The sequence below is a fragment of the Physeter macrocephalus genome, chromosome 2 (assembly GCF_002837175.3).
Source record: "Physeter macrocephalus isolate SW-GA chromosome 2, ASM283717v5, whole genome shotgun sequence".
Classification (NCBI taxonomy): Eukaryota; Metazoa; Chordata; class Mammalia; order Artiodactyla; family Physeteridae; genus Physeter; species Physeter macrocephalus.
This window is the reverse complement of record NC_041215.1, coordinates 90782078-90799885: the sequence shown is the minus strand read 5'-3', so window position 1 is coordinate 90799885 and position 17808 is coordinate 90782078. Positions and strand designations below refer to the sequence as shown.

The window sequence follows — 17808 nt, the reverse complement described above, 5'->3', positions numbered from 1 at the left end:
CTAAAGATGTTATCAAACCACAAGAGAACAAAAGAGGAAGGGATGAACAAAGACCTACAAAAACAAACTCAAGACAATTAAGAAAATGGTAATAGGAACATACATATCAATAATTACCTAAAATGTAAATGGATTAAATGCTCCAACCAATAGACACAGAATGGCTGAATAGATACAAAACAAGACCTGTGTATATGCTGTCTATAAGAGACCAACTTCAGACCTGGGACACACACAGACTGAAAGTGAGGGGATGGAAAAAGATATTCCATGCAAATGGAAATCAAAGAAAGCTGCAGTAGCAATACTCATATCAGACAAAATAGACTTTAAGAGACAAGGAAGGACACTACATAATGATCAAGGGATCATTCGAAGAAGAAAATATAACAATTGTAAATATATATGCACCCAACATAGGAGCACCAATTTATAAAGCAAATGCTATGGCCATAAAAAGGGAAATCAAAAGTAACACAATAATAGTGGGGGACTTTAAGACCCTACTTACACTAATAGCAGATCATGCAGACAGAAAATTAATAAAGAAATACAAGCCTTAAATGACACACTAGACAAAATAGACTTGATATTTACAGAACGTTCCATCCAAAACTAGCAGAATACACTTTCTTCTCAAGTGCACACGGAACATTCTCCAGGATAGATCACACATTGGGTCACAAATCATGCCTCGGAAAATTTAAGAAAATTGAAATCATATCAAGCATCTTTTCTGACCACAAATCTATGAGTTTAGAAATCAATTACAGGAAAATAAACTATAAAAAACACAAACACATGGAGTCTAAACAATATGTTACTAAACAACCAATGGATCACTGAAGAAATCAAAGAGGAAATCAAATAATACCTAGAGACAAATGACAACAAAAGAAAGAGAATCTAAAACCTATGGGATACAACAAAGGGAGTTCTAAGATGGAAGTTTATAGCAATACAATCTTACCTCAGAAAACAAGAAAAATCTCAAACAACCTAACCTTACACCTAAAGCAACTAGAGAAACAAGAACAAACAAAGCCCAAAGTTAGTAGAAGGAAAAGAAATCATAAAAATCAGAGCAGAAATAAATGAAATGGAGATAAAGAAAACAACAGCAAAGATCAATGAAACTAAAAGCTAGTTCTTTTGGAACAACAAAACTGATAAACCTTTAGCTTTACTCATCAAGAAAAAAAGGGAGAGGGCTCCAATCAATAAAATTAGAAATGAAAAAAGTTAGTTACAACTGACACCACAGGAATACAAAGGATCATAAGAGACTATTACAAGCAACCATACACAAATAAAATGGACAACCTAGAAGAAAGAGACAAATTCTGAGAAAGGTACAACCTTCCAAAACTGAACCAGGAAGAAACAGAATATATGAACAGACCAATCACAAGTACTGAAATTGAAACTGTGATTAAAAAACTTGCAGCAAACACAAGTCCAGGAACAGACAGCTTCACAGGGGAATTCTATAAAACATTTAGAGAAGAGTTAACACCTACCTTCTGGAACTCTTCAAAAAATTGCAGAGGAAGGGAAGGAATACTTCCCAAGCCACCATCACTCTGATACCAAAACCAGACAAAGATGTCACAAAAAAAGGAAATTACAGGCCAATATCACCTATGAACATAGATGCAAAAATCCTCAACAAAATACTAGCCAACCAAATCCAACAACACATTAAAAGGATCATACACCATGATCAAGTGGGATTTATCTCAGGGATGCAAGGATTCTTCAATATATGCAAACCAATCAATGTGATACACTGTATTAACAAATTGAAGAATAAAGACAATATGATCATCTCAATAGATGAAGAAAAAGCTTCTGACAAGTTTCAACACCCATTTATGATAAAAACTCTCCATAAAGTGGGCATAGAGGGAACCTACTTCAGCATAATAAAGGTCATATACAACAAACCCACAGCAAACATCATTCTCAATGGCAAAAACTGAAAGCATTTCCTCTAAGGTCAGGAACAAGACAAGAATGTCCACTCTTGCCACTATTATTCAACATAGTTTTGGAAGTCCTAGCCACACAATCAGTGAAGAAAATGAAATAAAAGGAATCCAGATTGGAAAGGAAGAAGTAAAACTGTCACTGTTTGCAGATAACATGATATTATACATAGTAAACCCTAAAGATGCTACCAGATAAGTACTAGAGCTTATCAATGAATTCTTTAAAGTTGCACAATACATAATTAATACACAGAAATCTCTTGCATTCCTATACACTAATAATGAAAGATCAGAAAGATAAATTAAGGAAACAATCCCATTTACCATCACATCAAGACAAATAAAATACCTAGGAATAAACCTACCTAAGGAGGCAAATGCTTGTACTCAGAATAAGTACTGAGTATAAGATACTGACAAAAGAAACCAAAGATGACACAAACAGATGGAGAGATATACCATGTTCCTGGACTGGAAGAATCAATATTGTGAAAATGACTATACTACCCAAAGCAATCTACAGATTCAATGCAATCCCTATCAAATTACCAATGACATTTTTGACAAAATTAAAACAAAAATTTTTACAATTTGTATGGAAACATGAAAGACCCCGAATAGCCAAAGCAATCTTGAGAAAGAAAAATGGAGCTGGAGTAATCACACTTCCTTACATCAGGCTATACTGCAAAGCCACAGTAATCAAAACAGTATGGTACTGGCACAAAAAAAGAAATATAGATCAGTGGAACAGGATAGAAAGCCCAGAAATAAACCCACGCACCTGTGGTCACCTAACCTATGGCAAAGGAGGCAAGAATATACAATGGAGAAAAGACAGTCTTTTCAATAAGTGGTGCTGTGAAACCGTAAACAAAATGAAATGACAACCTACAGAATGGGAGAAAATATCTGCAAATGATGCGACCAACAAGAGGTTAATTTCCAAAATATACAGACAGCTCTTGCAGCTCAGTATCAAAAACATGAAAAACCCAATCAAAAAATGGGTATGAGATCTAAATAGACATTTCTCCAAAGAAAACATGTCAATGGCCAAATAGCACATGGAAATATGCTCAACCTCACTAATTATTAGAGGAATGCAAATCAAAACTACAATGAGGTATCACCTCACACTGGTCTAAGTGCCCATCATCAAAAAATCTGCAAACAGTAAATGCTGGAGAGGAGGTGGAGAACACGGAACCCTCTTGCACTGTTGATGGGAATGTAAACTGGTACGGCCACTATGGAGAGCAGTATGGATGTTCCTTAAAAACCTAAAAATAGACTTACCATATGATCCAGCAATCCCACTCCTGGGCATATATCTGGAGAAAACCATAGTTCAAAAAGATACATGTACCCCAATGTTCACTGCAGCACTATTTACAATAGTCAGGACATGGAAACAACATAAATGTCCATCAACAGAGGAATGGATAAAGAAGATGTGGTACATATATACAATGGAATATTCTCAGCCATAAAAAAGAACTAATGTCATTTGCAGCAATATGTATGGGCCTTTAGAGGAATGCAAATCAAAACTACAATGAGGTATCACCTCACACTGGTCTAAGTGCCCATCATCAAAAAATCTGCAAACAGTAAATGCTGGAGAGGAGGTGGAGAACACGGAACCCTCTTGCACTGTTGATGGGAATGTAAACTGGTACGGCCACTATGGAGAGCAGTATGGATGTTCCTTAAAAACCTAAAAATAGACTTACCATATGATCCAGCAATCCCACTCCTGGGCATATATCTGGAGAAAACCATAGTTCAAAAAGATACATGTACCCCAATGTTCACTGCAGCACTATTTAATGAACTTATTTACAAAACAAAAATAGTCACAGATGTAGAAAACAAACTTGTGATTACTATGGGGTAAAGGGGGGGAAGGGATAAATTGAGAGACTTGGATTGACATATACATACTATATATATACAGTGTGTATATATATATGGATAATTATATATATATAATACATAACTAATAAGGACATACTGTATATGACAAGGAACTCTACTCAGTACTCTGTAATGTATAATGGGCTATATGGGAAAAGAATCTAAAAAAGAGTGGATATATGTATATGTATACCTGACTCACTCTGCTGTACACCTGAAACTAACACAATATTTTAAATCAATTATACTCCAGTGAAAATTAAAAAAGAAAAAAAAAGTTATCAGGCAAACAGTTATTCATGTAGGGAGGAAGGCAAGGGAGATAACAGTTTTACAATGAGAGGACCTGAAGGGGAGCTCTACTGGTAGACTGGTTTGCTGTAGGTCCTTAAGGTAAGAAAGGGCTACAAATTATACCTGAGGGGAGGTACAGGAATTTTCTCTTAACCGAGGGTTATTTATGATTCTATTCATCCTGTTCCCCTTAGGCAGAAATAATTGTGGTTTCCTCTACTTGCTGATTTCCTGCTAATACATAGGCCTAACAGCTAACGTCATAAAAAAAAGTATGACCAAGTAGAGAAAATTAAAAACTCACTTAAGAGGAACCCAGCAATCATGGGGCTGAGAACTACATGTGACATTGTCAAAAGCAAAACTGATGAAAGACTCAAGCTATGCCCATTCACTGCATATTGCCTATGGCTGATTTCCAGCTACAGTGGCAGAGTTGAATAGTTGCAATAGAGACTTCATGGCTGGCCAACACATGAATTAAAACCTTAGGTCTCTCAAATAAAGAATAGACATTTTTGGGGTATATCTGTGGAACATTAAAAAATATCGATACATATTTGGCCACGAAGAAAACAACTTCAATGAAGAGAGATTTAAAGGCTATATTTTCTGATACTAATTCAAAGAAATTAACAATAAGAATGTTACCAAAATTATTTATTAGAAATTAAAAAATATACACAGATATCTGTTTTGAAAGAGAATTTAGAGGGGAAGTAAAATCTATGTGTAAACCAATAAAAAACAGAACAATTTACATCAAAATCTACAGTTGTGAGCTACACTCACAGGAAAATGTTTAGCATAGAGGGTATTATTATTAGAATAGAATAAAAAACAAAATTCCACAGTTTTGGAAGACAGAGTTAATAGCTTGGCTGGGAATGTTCTGTCCTTATCTCTATGGAAAAATGGATGTTTGACTTTGACTTTATTAAATTTACTTTTTGCTTCTTTATTTTTTAAATTAAATTACAATTGACTTACAATATTTCCTTAGCTTCAGGTGTACAGTAATTCAGTTATATATATATTTTCAGATTATATTCCATTATAGATTACAAAATACTGAATTTAATTTTTCATGCTATACAGTAAATCCTTGTTGCTTATGTATTTTATGTATAGTAGTTTGTATCTGTTAATCCCATACTCCTCTCATTTGCCTCTCCTTCCCTCCCTTCTCCCCTTTGGAAACCATATATTTGTTTTCTATCTGTGTGTGACTGTTGTAGTTTTGTATATAGAAGTGCTTCTGCTGTATCCCATAGATTTTATATGGTTGTGAGCTCTTTTTTGTTTATCTTGAGGTATTTTCTGATGTCTTCTTTGATTTCATCATTGAGCTATTGGATTTTTAGTATCATGTTGTTTAGTCTCCATTAGTGTTCATTCTTTTCCCATTTTTCTTTCTGTGGTTGATTTCTAGTTTCATACTACTGTGGTCAGAAAAGATGCTTGAAATAATATCTATCCTCTCAAATTTGTTGGAGCTTGTTTGGTTACCTTAGTATGTGGTCTGTTCTAGAGCTTTCCACACATGCTTGAGAAGAATGTGTAGTCTGTTTTGTTTTTTTGGGGGGGGATGTAGTATCCTGTAGATGTCAATTAAGTCAAACTTGTCTACTGTGTCAACGTAGGACCTCTGTTGCGTTACTGATTTTCTGAGAAGAAAAATATCTGAAATAAACACCTTAGCTTTAACAGCTCAAGGAACTAATTAAAGAAGGACAAACTAAGCCCAAAGATAACAGATGGAAGGTAATAACAAATATCAGAGTGGAAATAAATGAAACAGAGCCTAAAAAGAAAATAGGAAAGATTAATAAAAATAAGTACTTTTTAAAAAAGATTAACAAAATAAACAAACCTTTAGCTTGACTTAACAGAAAAAAAAAGGGGGAAAGACTCAAAATTAGAAATGAAAAAGTACACATTACAGTTGACACCACATAAAGTCAAAGGATAATAAAAAACTACCATGAATAATTATATCCCAACAAATTATATAACCTAGAAGAAATGGATAAATTCTTAGAAACATCCAACCTACCAAGATGGAATTATAAAGAAGTTGAATATCTGACAGACCAATTACTAATGAGATTGAATCAGTAATCAAAAACCTTCCACGCAGGGAACTATGTTCAATATCCTATGATAAACTGTAATGGAAAATAATATAAAAAAAGAATGTATATATGTGTATAACTGAGTCACTCTGCTGTATGGAAGAGAGTGGCACAACATTGTAAATCAACTATAGTTCAATGAAAAAAATTAAAACCTTCCAGCAAAGAAAAGTCCAGGACCAGATGGTTTCACTGGTGAACTGACCAAACATTTAAAGATGAATTAATACAAATCCTTATCAAACTCTTCCAAAAAAAAAAAAAAACCCAAACCCAGAAGATGAGGGATCAGTTCCAAATTCATTATACAAGGCCAGCATTACTGAGATATCAAAGCCAGACAAGGACACTACAAGGAAAAAAAAAAAAGCTATAGACCAATATCCCTGATGAACATAGATGTAAAAATTCAAAACAAAATATTAGCAAACCAATTCAGTAGTACATTAAAAGAATCATATGCCAGGATCGAGTGGGATTTATCCCTGTGATGCAAGAATGGTTCAACATATGCAAGTGGTTAACTGTAATACACCACATTAACAAAATGAAGGCTAAAAATCATATGATCATCTCTAGATGCATAAAAATTATTTGACAAAATTTAGCACCATTTCATGATAGAAATTCTCAATAAACTGGGCATAGAACGAATGTTCCTCAACATAATAAAGACCATACAAGTCCTCGGCTAATATCATATCCAGTGGTGAAAAGCTGAAAACTTTTGCTCTACGTCAGGAACAAGACTAGGATGCCAACTCTTGGCACTTTTATTCACACGGTACTGGAAGTCCTAGCCAGAGCAATTAGGCAAGAAAAAGAAATAATATATAACTAAATCAGAAAGAAAGAAGTATTATTATCTCTATTTGCAGATGACATGATATTATAAAGAGAAAACCCTAAAGAATGCACCAAAAAAACTGTAGGAGCTAATAATCGAATTCAGTAAAGACATAGCATACAAAAATCAGTATATAAAAATCAGTTATGTGTCTGTACACTAATAACAAACTATCAGAAAAAGAAATTAACATAATAATTCCATTTAGATAGCATCAAAAAGAATATTATATTTAGGAATAAATTTAACAAAGGAGGTGAAAGACCTGTACACTGAAAGCTATAGGACATTGATGGAAGAAACTGAAGATACAAATAAACGGACAGATATGCCTTAATATGGATGGGAAGAATTAATATTGTTAAAATGTCCAAATGTGACCTACTAATTTAATGCAGTCTATATCAAAATTCCAATGGTATCTTTCACGGTAATAGAACAGTCCTAGAATGTATATCAAACCATAATAGATCCTGAATAGCCAAAGCAATCTTGAGAAAGAAGAACAAAGCTAGAGGCATCACACTTCTTGATTTTAAACTATATTACAGAGCTACAGTAATCAAAACAGCATAGTACTGGCACAGAGGTAGATGGGGCAGAGTAGAGAGCCCAGAAGTAAACCCATGCATATATGTATATGTATATGTGTATATATATATATATATATATGTATATATACATTCAATTAACTTATAACAAAGGAGTCAGGAATATGCAATGCAGAAAGCATAGTGTTTTTAAAAAATAGTGTTGGGAAAACTGGACAACTGCATGCAAAAGAATGAAACTGGAGCCCTACTTTATATAGTACACAAAATTCAACTCAGAATAGATTAAAAACTTGAACATAAGATCTGAAATTATAAAACTCTTGGAAGAAAACTAAGCCCCCTGACATTGGTCTTGGCAATGATTTTTTGTATTTGACAGCAAAACAAAGAAAATGAAAGCAAAAATAAATGGGATCACTTCAACCAAAAAGCTTTTGCACAGCAAAGAAAACCATAAACAAAATGGACAATTCATGGAATGGGATAGAACAGTTGCAAACATCATATCTGATATGTGGTTAACATCCAAAATACATAAGGATACAATTCAATAGCAAAAAACTCATAATACCCAATTAAAAAATGGGCAGAGAGACTGAACTGACATTTTCCAGTTTAAACCTACAAATGGCCAACAGGTATGTGAAAAGGTGCTCAACATCGATAATCATCAAGAAAATGCAAATCAAAACTACAATAAGATATACATCCTAATAGGTGTGAGGTGACATAAAAAAGACAAGAGATAAATTCTGGTGAGGATGTGGGTTAGAGGGTACACATATACACTGTTGGTGGGAATGTAAAATAGTACAGCCATTATGGAAAACAGTATGGAGGTTCCTCAGGAAATTAAAGATAGAACTACCATATGATCCAGCAACTCCACTTCCAGGTCTATACACACAAAAAAATGAAATCATTATCTTAAAGAGATATCTGTACTACCATGGTCATTGCAGCATTATTCACAATAACCAAGGTATGGAAACAATGTCAGCGTCTGTTGATGAATGAATGCATAAAGAAAATATATTTTCTAAACACACACACACACACACACACACACACACACACTCACCATCTGGGAAAACATGGATGAAGCTGGAGGGCATATTATGCTAGGTGAAATAAGTCACACAGAGACACAAATACTGCAAGGTTACACTTTTATGTGGAATCTTAAAAAAAATGTTGAACTCATACAAACAGAGAGTAGAATGGTGGTTGCCAGGGGCTGGGATAAGAAGCAAATAGGGAGAAGCTGGTAAAAGGGTAAACCTTTTATATATAAGATGAACAAAGTCTGAGGATCTGATGTATAACATAGTGTCTGTAGTTGATAATACTGTACTGCATAATTGAAATCTGCTAATGGAATAGATCTTAAGTTTTCTCACAAAAAAAATCAAAGAAATATCTTAACATTGGCTAGGAAAAGGTTTCTTACACAGGACACAGAAATAACTCATCAAAAATAAATGGTAATTTAAATGATAATAACCTGTTCTTCAAAAGCCTTAATAAAAGAGAGAAAAGGCATATAGTGTGAGAATATATTACACCATTATATACAACAAAGGATTCATTATGCAGAATATTTAAAAAAAACCTACTAACAAATTAGTAAGAAGCAGAGGCACAATCTCATAGAAAAATAGGTAAGGGGCTTAAGTAGAACCTTCACAAAATGAGATATCCAAGGAGCCAATAAAGATATGAAAATTCATTACTAATAAGAGAAATGTTAATTAAAACCTCAATAACATAACAATCTACCAGAATGGCTAAAATTAAAGACTGTAATACCAAAGTGTTGAGATGGCTGGATATGAAATCACAAGAATTCTCATTAACTGCTGGTAAAACTTTAAATTGGTGAGACCCCTTCAGGAAACTCTTGAGCATTATCTACTAGTGTATATACATATCCAATCTCCAAGCAGTTTTATTTTTAGATATATATCCATAGAACACACTCACACTCAAATGTGCTAGAAAGTTCATAAATTATTACTCATAACAGTTCCTATCTGGAAAATCCATATATCCATAAACAGTAGAATTGTATGTTCATGAAGTGGAATACTATATAACAATTAAAATGAATTACAATGACACACAAAAATAGTATGAAACTCAGAAACATAATATTGAGAGAGGCAGCCAGAAACAAAGCATACCTTGATTTCATTTATATATAAAGTTCAAAAACAGGCAGTACTAATCTATTGTGGTAGAAATCACGAGAATGAAAAGGAGGCAGGATGTTTTGATTTGGAGGGAAAAGAATGAGTGTGTTTGCAGTGCAGATAATATCATTGTTCATATCAGGGGTTACATAGATTTGTGTGCTTTGTGATGATTTATTGAACACAAATTTGTATTTTCTGAATGCTTTTAATTTTAATTAAAAAGTTAAAATAATAGTATTAGGATACGTACACAAGATATTATGAATAATTTTATGCTAATACATTTGGAAACTTAGGCAAATTGATAAATTTCTAGAAAAAGATAAATTACCAGACTAACAACTAAATGATCCTATATTTAAAAATGTTTAATTGTAATTAAGAACTACCTAACAAAGTAACTCCTAGCCCAGATAGCGTCACCAGTAAATTCTACAAAATGTTTAAGGAAAAAATTACCCCAATATTCTACGTAGGTCTTCCAGAAGAAAATAAAGGATGTAATACTTATAAAGATAGTACAACCTTTATGTTAAAAAAGATATTATGAGCAGTGAAAATTATAGGCCAATTGCTGTTATGACTATATAAGGAAAAAATGTAAAACAAAACAAGCAGATTGAATCAAGGTGCATAGGAAAAGAATAATACATAACGATCAAATGATTATTATTTGAAGAAAAGTCTGGAGCAACATTTTTTTAAATGAACATAATTCATTAACAGAATAAAGGAGAAAAGTCATATAATCATCTCAAGTAATTGTGAAACAAAAACAAAATCCAACTGAACAAAACTCAACATCCATTCATAATGAAAGATCTTAGCAGGGTAAGGATTTAAGACAATGTCCTTAATATGTTGAGACCTATAAAAAATAATCAGCAGGCATTCTTCTTAATAACAAAATGTTAAGTATTCTCTCTCAGATTGGGAATCAAAAAAATGTCTTATTCAATACACACTAATGATACTAGACAGTTTAAGAAGTCAAGAAAAATAGCTGTAGGATTGGAAAGAAAGAAATAAAGCTGACATTTGTAGAAAACATTATTATATATGTAGAAAGTCTAAAATAATCTGTAGACAAATTATTAGTAATAATAATTGAGGTTACCCAGGTTTCTGACCAATATAGAAAACTTAGTTTTATTTCATCAGAGCATCAATAATTATAAAATACAAATTTAAAAGATATTCTTTAAAATATCATAAAAAATCAAGTTCCTAGGAATAAATCTAATGAAAAATATTTAAGACACAAAAGCATAAACATTAGTGAGAGAAATTAAAGGAAAGTTATGTATGTTCTTGGTCTGGAAGATATAATACTTTAAAGATGTAATTCTCCTGAAACTGATCTCCAGATTAATGACATTCCAATAAAAAATCCCAGTAAGATTTTTTTTTTTTTTTGGAACTCAACAAGCTCTTTTTAAAATTTATATGGAAAGGCAAAGGGCTAAGAATAGTCAACTAGTCAATACTCTACCTGCTCTACTGGATATCAAGATTTACTACAAGGCTTTTGTAATTAGGACAGTGGAGTAGTGGCTTGATAATAAGAAACTGCACAAATATACACAAATGGATATATAAACTATAATATCAGAAATCAAGATAATGACAGTATCTGCAGAGGAGAATAGTGATTGGGAGTGAGTACAATGAGGCCTTCTGCTGGATTTCCAATGTTCTATTTCTCGATCTACATTGTGGTTTCATGGGTGTTTTGCTTTGTGATAATTCATTGAGCTGTATATTATTTTGTAGTCTTTTCTGATTATATGTTTTATTTCAGTTTAGAGAATATACAAAAATATAATATGATGAGTGCGATTTATTTCTGAAATGGGAAAATAGTATATGATAGAATCTATCAACATAATCCTTATAAATCAAAGAACATATCATGATTATACCAATAGGTACTAGAAAAGATTTTTCAAAAATTAATAATTTGATTTCATAAATAAAATTCATAATTTCATCTTCAGCCATAATAAGATAGGAAAAAACACTATTTAAAGATAATAAAGTATTATTTACCAAAACCAACAGCAAATATCCTAAATGTCAAAACACCAAAACAATTTCAAGTAAAACACAGAATTTAACAGTCATATTGTTAACTACCATGCCACTTAATATTGGAAGTTCCAGTAACTATATTTAGACAGATTAAAATGAGTACAAACATTTGGGAATTTAAAAAATTCTCTCATGTAATTGTTTATTAAGAAACAAACAAGAAATATTAGCAAAAGTATTAAAATTAACAGGAGATTTTGGTAAGGTAATTGGATACAAGATGAAAAACTTTAGTGTTTCTCTAGCATTAGGAATCTATTTATACATGAATGTGGGAATATATTTATAAAAGTGGCAAAAGTGATAAAATTACTTAGGAATAAACTTAAGCACAAAACCAATATTTATCCTGAATCACATATTTATGTGTCATATATATGTATATAATAAAACAATATTCAAGACAACTTCTAAACAAATAGAAAGGCATTCAATACTCAAAGAAAGAGAACAATTAACATTAAAAAGTATCAATTTTCTCAAAATTAAAATAGAAAATTCCTTCTCATCCTTCATGTCTTAAGTCTGACCTATTCTGTAAAGGCTTCTCTGAGGACCCCAGGCAGACCTAGGCACTGTCTTCTCTATATTTCTTCTGATTTGTACACACACCTACTTTCTTTATTGTACTTATCATATTGGGTTGTGGTTACTGGCATGATTATCTCCTTACTACACTGTAACAGCCCTGGGTAAGAACCACGGGTTTTCTTTGTTCAGTCTTTAGCACCATACCTGGCATGAATCAGGAGCTCAATAAATGTTAGTTGAAAGAATGAATTAATAGACTGCACAGTTTACTCAATAGCTGTTGCTGATGTTTACCTGATTCACAGAAGTAGCTTGGTCTCTTTGATCTTTCATTCCAATCAGTATTTATCTCCTTCTACATAATCCAAACAACAAAACAAACATTCTCAAAGGATTTTTTTTTCCAGGATCTGAACATCAACTATTATTTATATATTTAAAATAGAGATTTAAGATTCTGATAATTCTTAAATGTCAATTTTTTTAGAAATGCACACATTTTTGATGGTTATATTACATCTATTATTTACAGAATTCAAAAGTTCACAGTTATATTATAGGAGGGCCACAAGACTATGCACACATAAGGTAATTTTCTAAGACTCATGGGACTCAGAATACAGTTGTACTCACATCTAATATTTATTACAGTAAAAGGATACACTATAGGATAAATAAGGGGAAAGACATAGGAGGAGTCTGGAAAAATCCATGCATAGTCTTCCTTATGTTCTCTCCCTCCTGTAAAAGGACACATTTGAACATGCTCTTTTCTCCAGCAATAAAAAATGCATCAACATGTGTGCAATGTTTCAGCCTGAGAAATCCATTAGAAACTCAGCACTGAAGGTTTTTATTGAAGGCTGGTCATGAAGACATCCTCTGTCTAGTGCATATATGAAATTCTAGCCCCCCTAAAGGAAATAAGATGTTCAGCAAAAATTACATTGTTTGCAGAATCTATGTACATGCACCCACCCATTCAGTTAGGGAAATTTCCATATCGGTTAGGGAATGTTAGAAAAGCCAAGTTCCCAAACACTAGCCATAGGCCAATCTTGAAAGCAGGTCTCTACAAAGACAGCAGTCCCAAGCCTGCTAATGTTAACTCTTTTCTGTACAATATTATTTATTGTTAAATTATCTTTGGAGTGCACTGATTAGTAAGGAAGTTAACAACGGGACAAATGAATAGGTGTATTTTTTAACAAGGCTAAAAAAAGAATAAAAGACTAAGCAGAGCTGGAAGGCAGAGAGCAGATTCTCTGAATATATGAGGATTTGGCTCTCAGAGCAGAAAATCCAGTGCAATAGACTTCTTTTTTTCTTTTGGCTGCACCATGTGCTTTGTGGGATCTTAGCTCCTAAACCAGGGATCGAACTCAGGCCCCCAGCAGTGAAAGCGCCAAGTCCTAACCACTGGACTGCCAGGGAATTCCTGCAATAGACTTTTTTATTCCCAGATCTGAGAGCTGAACACAGGCCACCAGAAATACATTTTCTGACAGTGGTAGGCTTTGTACAACATGTTGGAAACAGGATGTGATACTTATCATAATAAAATTCTCATAGTATTTATCATAATAAATTAGATATTTGTGGACATTTAATATTCATTTTAGAGAAATATGGATGGCAAATTTAAAAATACACATATTACTCAAAAAAGGTCAATAATAAAATTTATAGACTGTTTTTAAAGAAGTTTTTCATTTTTTTGTTGTTGTTTTGGTTTGGTTTTTAGTACACGACATAGTCTTTGACATCTGTTGGGCAATATGAGGACTTTAAATGTCAGAGTTGTTAAGAAATTTATTTTTCATGCTTAATGTGGATATTAACATAGTAGAACACTGAAATGTAAAATACTTGTTTATAATAAAACTGTGCTACAGAGAAGCATATTATAGTAAACATACTACATTTATGAGCTATGTATAATGTAGTCTGTCAATCATTATGCATTAGAGGACACAGAAGATGCCACTTTCTACCCTAATCAAATAGAATTCATTTGGAGAGAATTTAATATTTTTCCAGTTTACTGAAATCTCTTGCAAACCATGTTAACTTTTTAGCACAGTTGATACAGTTAACACTGTGTTACTAATGGAATGGAAGATGTGGTTTTGACTCCTATAATCGCAAGCTGGCAATGCACAGAGAAAAATATCTATATATCTATGTTATATTCAGAAGCTGCACCCTGAATTTTTGCTGGTAACTTTTCAACAGCAAGTAACTGTTCACTGGTCAAAAGGAAATGGGGAGAGACGGTATGTCTGTCTCTGAACAATCCATCAGTACTAGTCAAAGCCCAATCAGAGAAGCCTAATTTGATACTTCTTCTGAAGGTTGCACATATGTACTGTAAACAACATGTTGTAGCTTATATTTGGGAAGACTATCCTAGAGCTATTAAAATTTTATTATGGTATGATTAATTTCAGGGACTGAAGTTCTGTACTGTCATTTCATGAGTGAATTTTTTATACCAATGATGATCATATGATTGTACTTCATTTATTGTTTGCATTTGGGGCAAAAGAAATATATACCTCATCCTTTGAAGGACCCATATAAGACTGTGAAGATCTGGGAAAATTTCTTGTAGCTGAATTCTGAGCTGAAATCATTGAATCTTGAGCTGAGACATGTATCTCTCCTGGAGAAAGATGAGATACTTTTACATATGAAAAGATAATATTGCTGGAACAAGGGTGAATGTTAATGAATAGAACTGATCCAATGTTCTCCCTGCTGAGCTGCCACAATCACTGGAATACACCAATCAGGGATTTACCTGAGTTAAGGAAGTATCTCTAAGAATAACATGACCTTTTCTGATGTTTAGTGCCTACAAATTTCCAGTGGTTCACCACTGCCCTCAGGAACAAGTCTGAGATTCTTAACCTCTGATCCTAATTTATTTAATATTATGCCAGTTTAATCCCTATAACTAACCACAAACCGCTGGCAGATTTAACTGTTTGCATTTCATTCAGTCTGTCACGGAAAACCATTCACAACTTGGATAGGGGAATAACCAAAACTGTGTTTTAGGAAGATTGCTTTACACCAAAATGTAGGGTGGATTAAAAAGAGGAAGAAGAGGTTAGAGGAAGGTTATTGAAATAGTCAAGGACGGAGGAAAGAAAGGCAGCAGTTGTGGGAATGCAAAAGAGAGGGAAAGAGGAATGAAGGAGGTAGATTAGACAGAGAGTGGCAACTTTGGGATACAAAATTCAAGAAAGAGGAAGAGTCAAAGATAAGTCAAGTATTGTGCCTGGGTAAAAACAGAAGGATCAAGAAGTTGAAAAATTTGATTTTTGTATTGAATTTGAGGTGGTCATTGGCCACTGGATGGAGGTGTCCAGTATTTTCTATGTGTGTATATAGGTTTTGCATGAGAGTGTTTTTAGTGACTTCCAAAAATCTAACAAGGTGCAGAAAAACTTAGTTATTGTATATTCCACTCAAGGGGAGATGGGAAATAGGATGTATTGTCTGTGGGGAATAGATGGCAGTGCAGTATGAGGACCTTCCTGGGGATATTTCTCTGTATTATAACCTACTGAACCATAGTATGTCAGTCCCTTACTCTACCTATCACTATAAACAGCTACAGCAGAGACTCTAACTTTTCCACCTTTGCAAATTTCAAAAGTCATACGTATCAAGCAATCATTCAAACATATAGGCTAATTATAACATCAAAATTCATAAACAGTTTTATACCATGCTTTATTTTCCAAAACAACCATGGTTTTTATAATCCATGGTATAACAAGTAACTTGAGAAACCATATGGTGAAACCATAATTAGGTACTTAACAAACAACAATTATGAATGTTTTTTATTTTCTTACCTCTATTATCAAAAATACTTGATTTTTTATTTGTCTCTCCATCTTTCTATATGGTACATTAAAGATAAAAACATTCATTAGTAACTTCACTTCTGAAAGAGATTTTGCCTTCTACCAATCAACCAAATTAATACAGATTTTCTTCCCTTTTATTTTCTAACTCTCTCATGAAAATTGTCTCAGGGACAATACTTATTACCAACCTCCTAGGACACCTTCCACAGGGATCTCAAATTTCACTAGTTCAAAATTGAGTTTAATATGCAGCCACGTACAAACTTTACCCTCTTCTAGTACTCCATATTTTGTTTAAAGACATGGTAATCTATTTAGTGGTTGGTTCTAAAACGTTTAGTCATTCAGTTTGTTTCAGGGAAATAAAATCCAACCTATTCTAATCCAGTCTAATGCTTTAAAAACACATTGCTTAGAATCAAAATAAAATTTATCATCCCAGACTCTCTATTTACTGTAATAACATTTTTGTATCTGTCTGTCCCATTAGACAATGAGTCCTCAAGGGGAAAGATTATGTCTTATTCTTCTTTGTATCCTATGTGACCAACTTATTCATTTTCCCTTTCTTCAGGAAAAAGTCACAGGGCTTTGGCCAACAGTAGATGCTCAATAAATATTAGATATTGCAATTGCTAAATGTTTGTTTGGATTAGTTTCTGCTAATGAGAGTGAGTGAGTTTAGCACAAAGGTAACTCAACACATCTAGGGAAAGGGATCAGTTCTCAGGAATAGATCCTAATATTCCTAACCAATCCATAACATGCTAGAGAGGGAGATGGTTCACAGAAGTAAAAGTTAACTAGATAAATTAATAATCACCATACAGAAGCTTGAGACATAATTTCATACCTTTTGTTCAATATCATTGTCTTGTACATCTGGCTGACAAACAACAGAAGGTACTGATTTTTTTGCAACATTCTTTGAACTACTTAGAGACCGATGAATGGTGTTTACAAAGGGTCCTAAAAGTAAATGAAAGAAACAGTATTGTTGTTGTTGTTGCAGTATGCGCGCCTCTCACTGTTGTGGCCTCTCCCGTTGCGGAGCACAGGCTCCGGATGCGCAGGCTCAGCAGCCATGGCTTACCTGCCGCTCCGCGGCATGTGGGATCCTCCCGGACCGGGGCACAAACCTGCGTCCCCTGCATCGGCAGGCAGACTCTCAACCACTGCACCACCAGGGAAGCCCAGAAACAGTATATTTTTTAAAAGAACTCACTGAAGTATAATTTAATGGTTTAATTATAATTGTTTGGTTTAATTATAATTTAATTATAACTTAATTATTTAAATGGAATGGTTTCCTCAATTTAAAAATACATTTGTAACTGTGAAGCCATCACTGCAACCAAAATAAAAT

At 33.3% G+C, this 17808-nt stretch overlaps 1 protein-coding gene across 1 annotated transcript in view; it reads right to left on the bottom strand.

Moving 5' to 3' along the window:
• Window positions 1-17808, bottom strand: part of FSIP2 (fibrous sheath interacting protein 2) — a 114836-nt gene that overhangs the window by 70163 nt on the left and 26865 nt on the right. Inside the window, exons 10-13 of the mRNA XM_007129656.2 lie at window positions 17296-17411; window positions 16428-16473; window positions 15117-15223; window positions 12853-12913 (exon numbers count right to left, since the gene is read on the bottom strand). Coding sequence (XP_007129718.2) covers window positions 12853-12913; window positions 15117-15223; window positions 16428-16473; window positions 17296-17411 — 330 coding nt within the window. The remainder of the gene's footprint in view (window positions 1-12852; window positions 12914-15116; window positions 15224-16427; window positions 16474-17295; window positions 17412-17808) is intronic.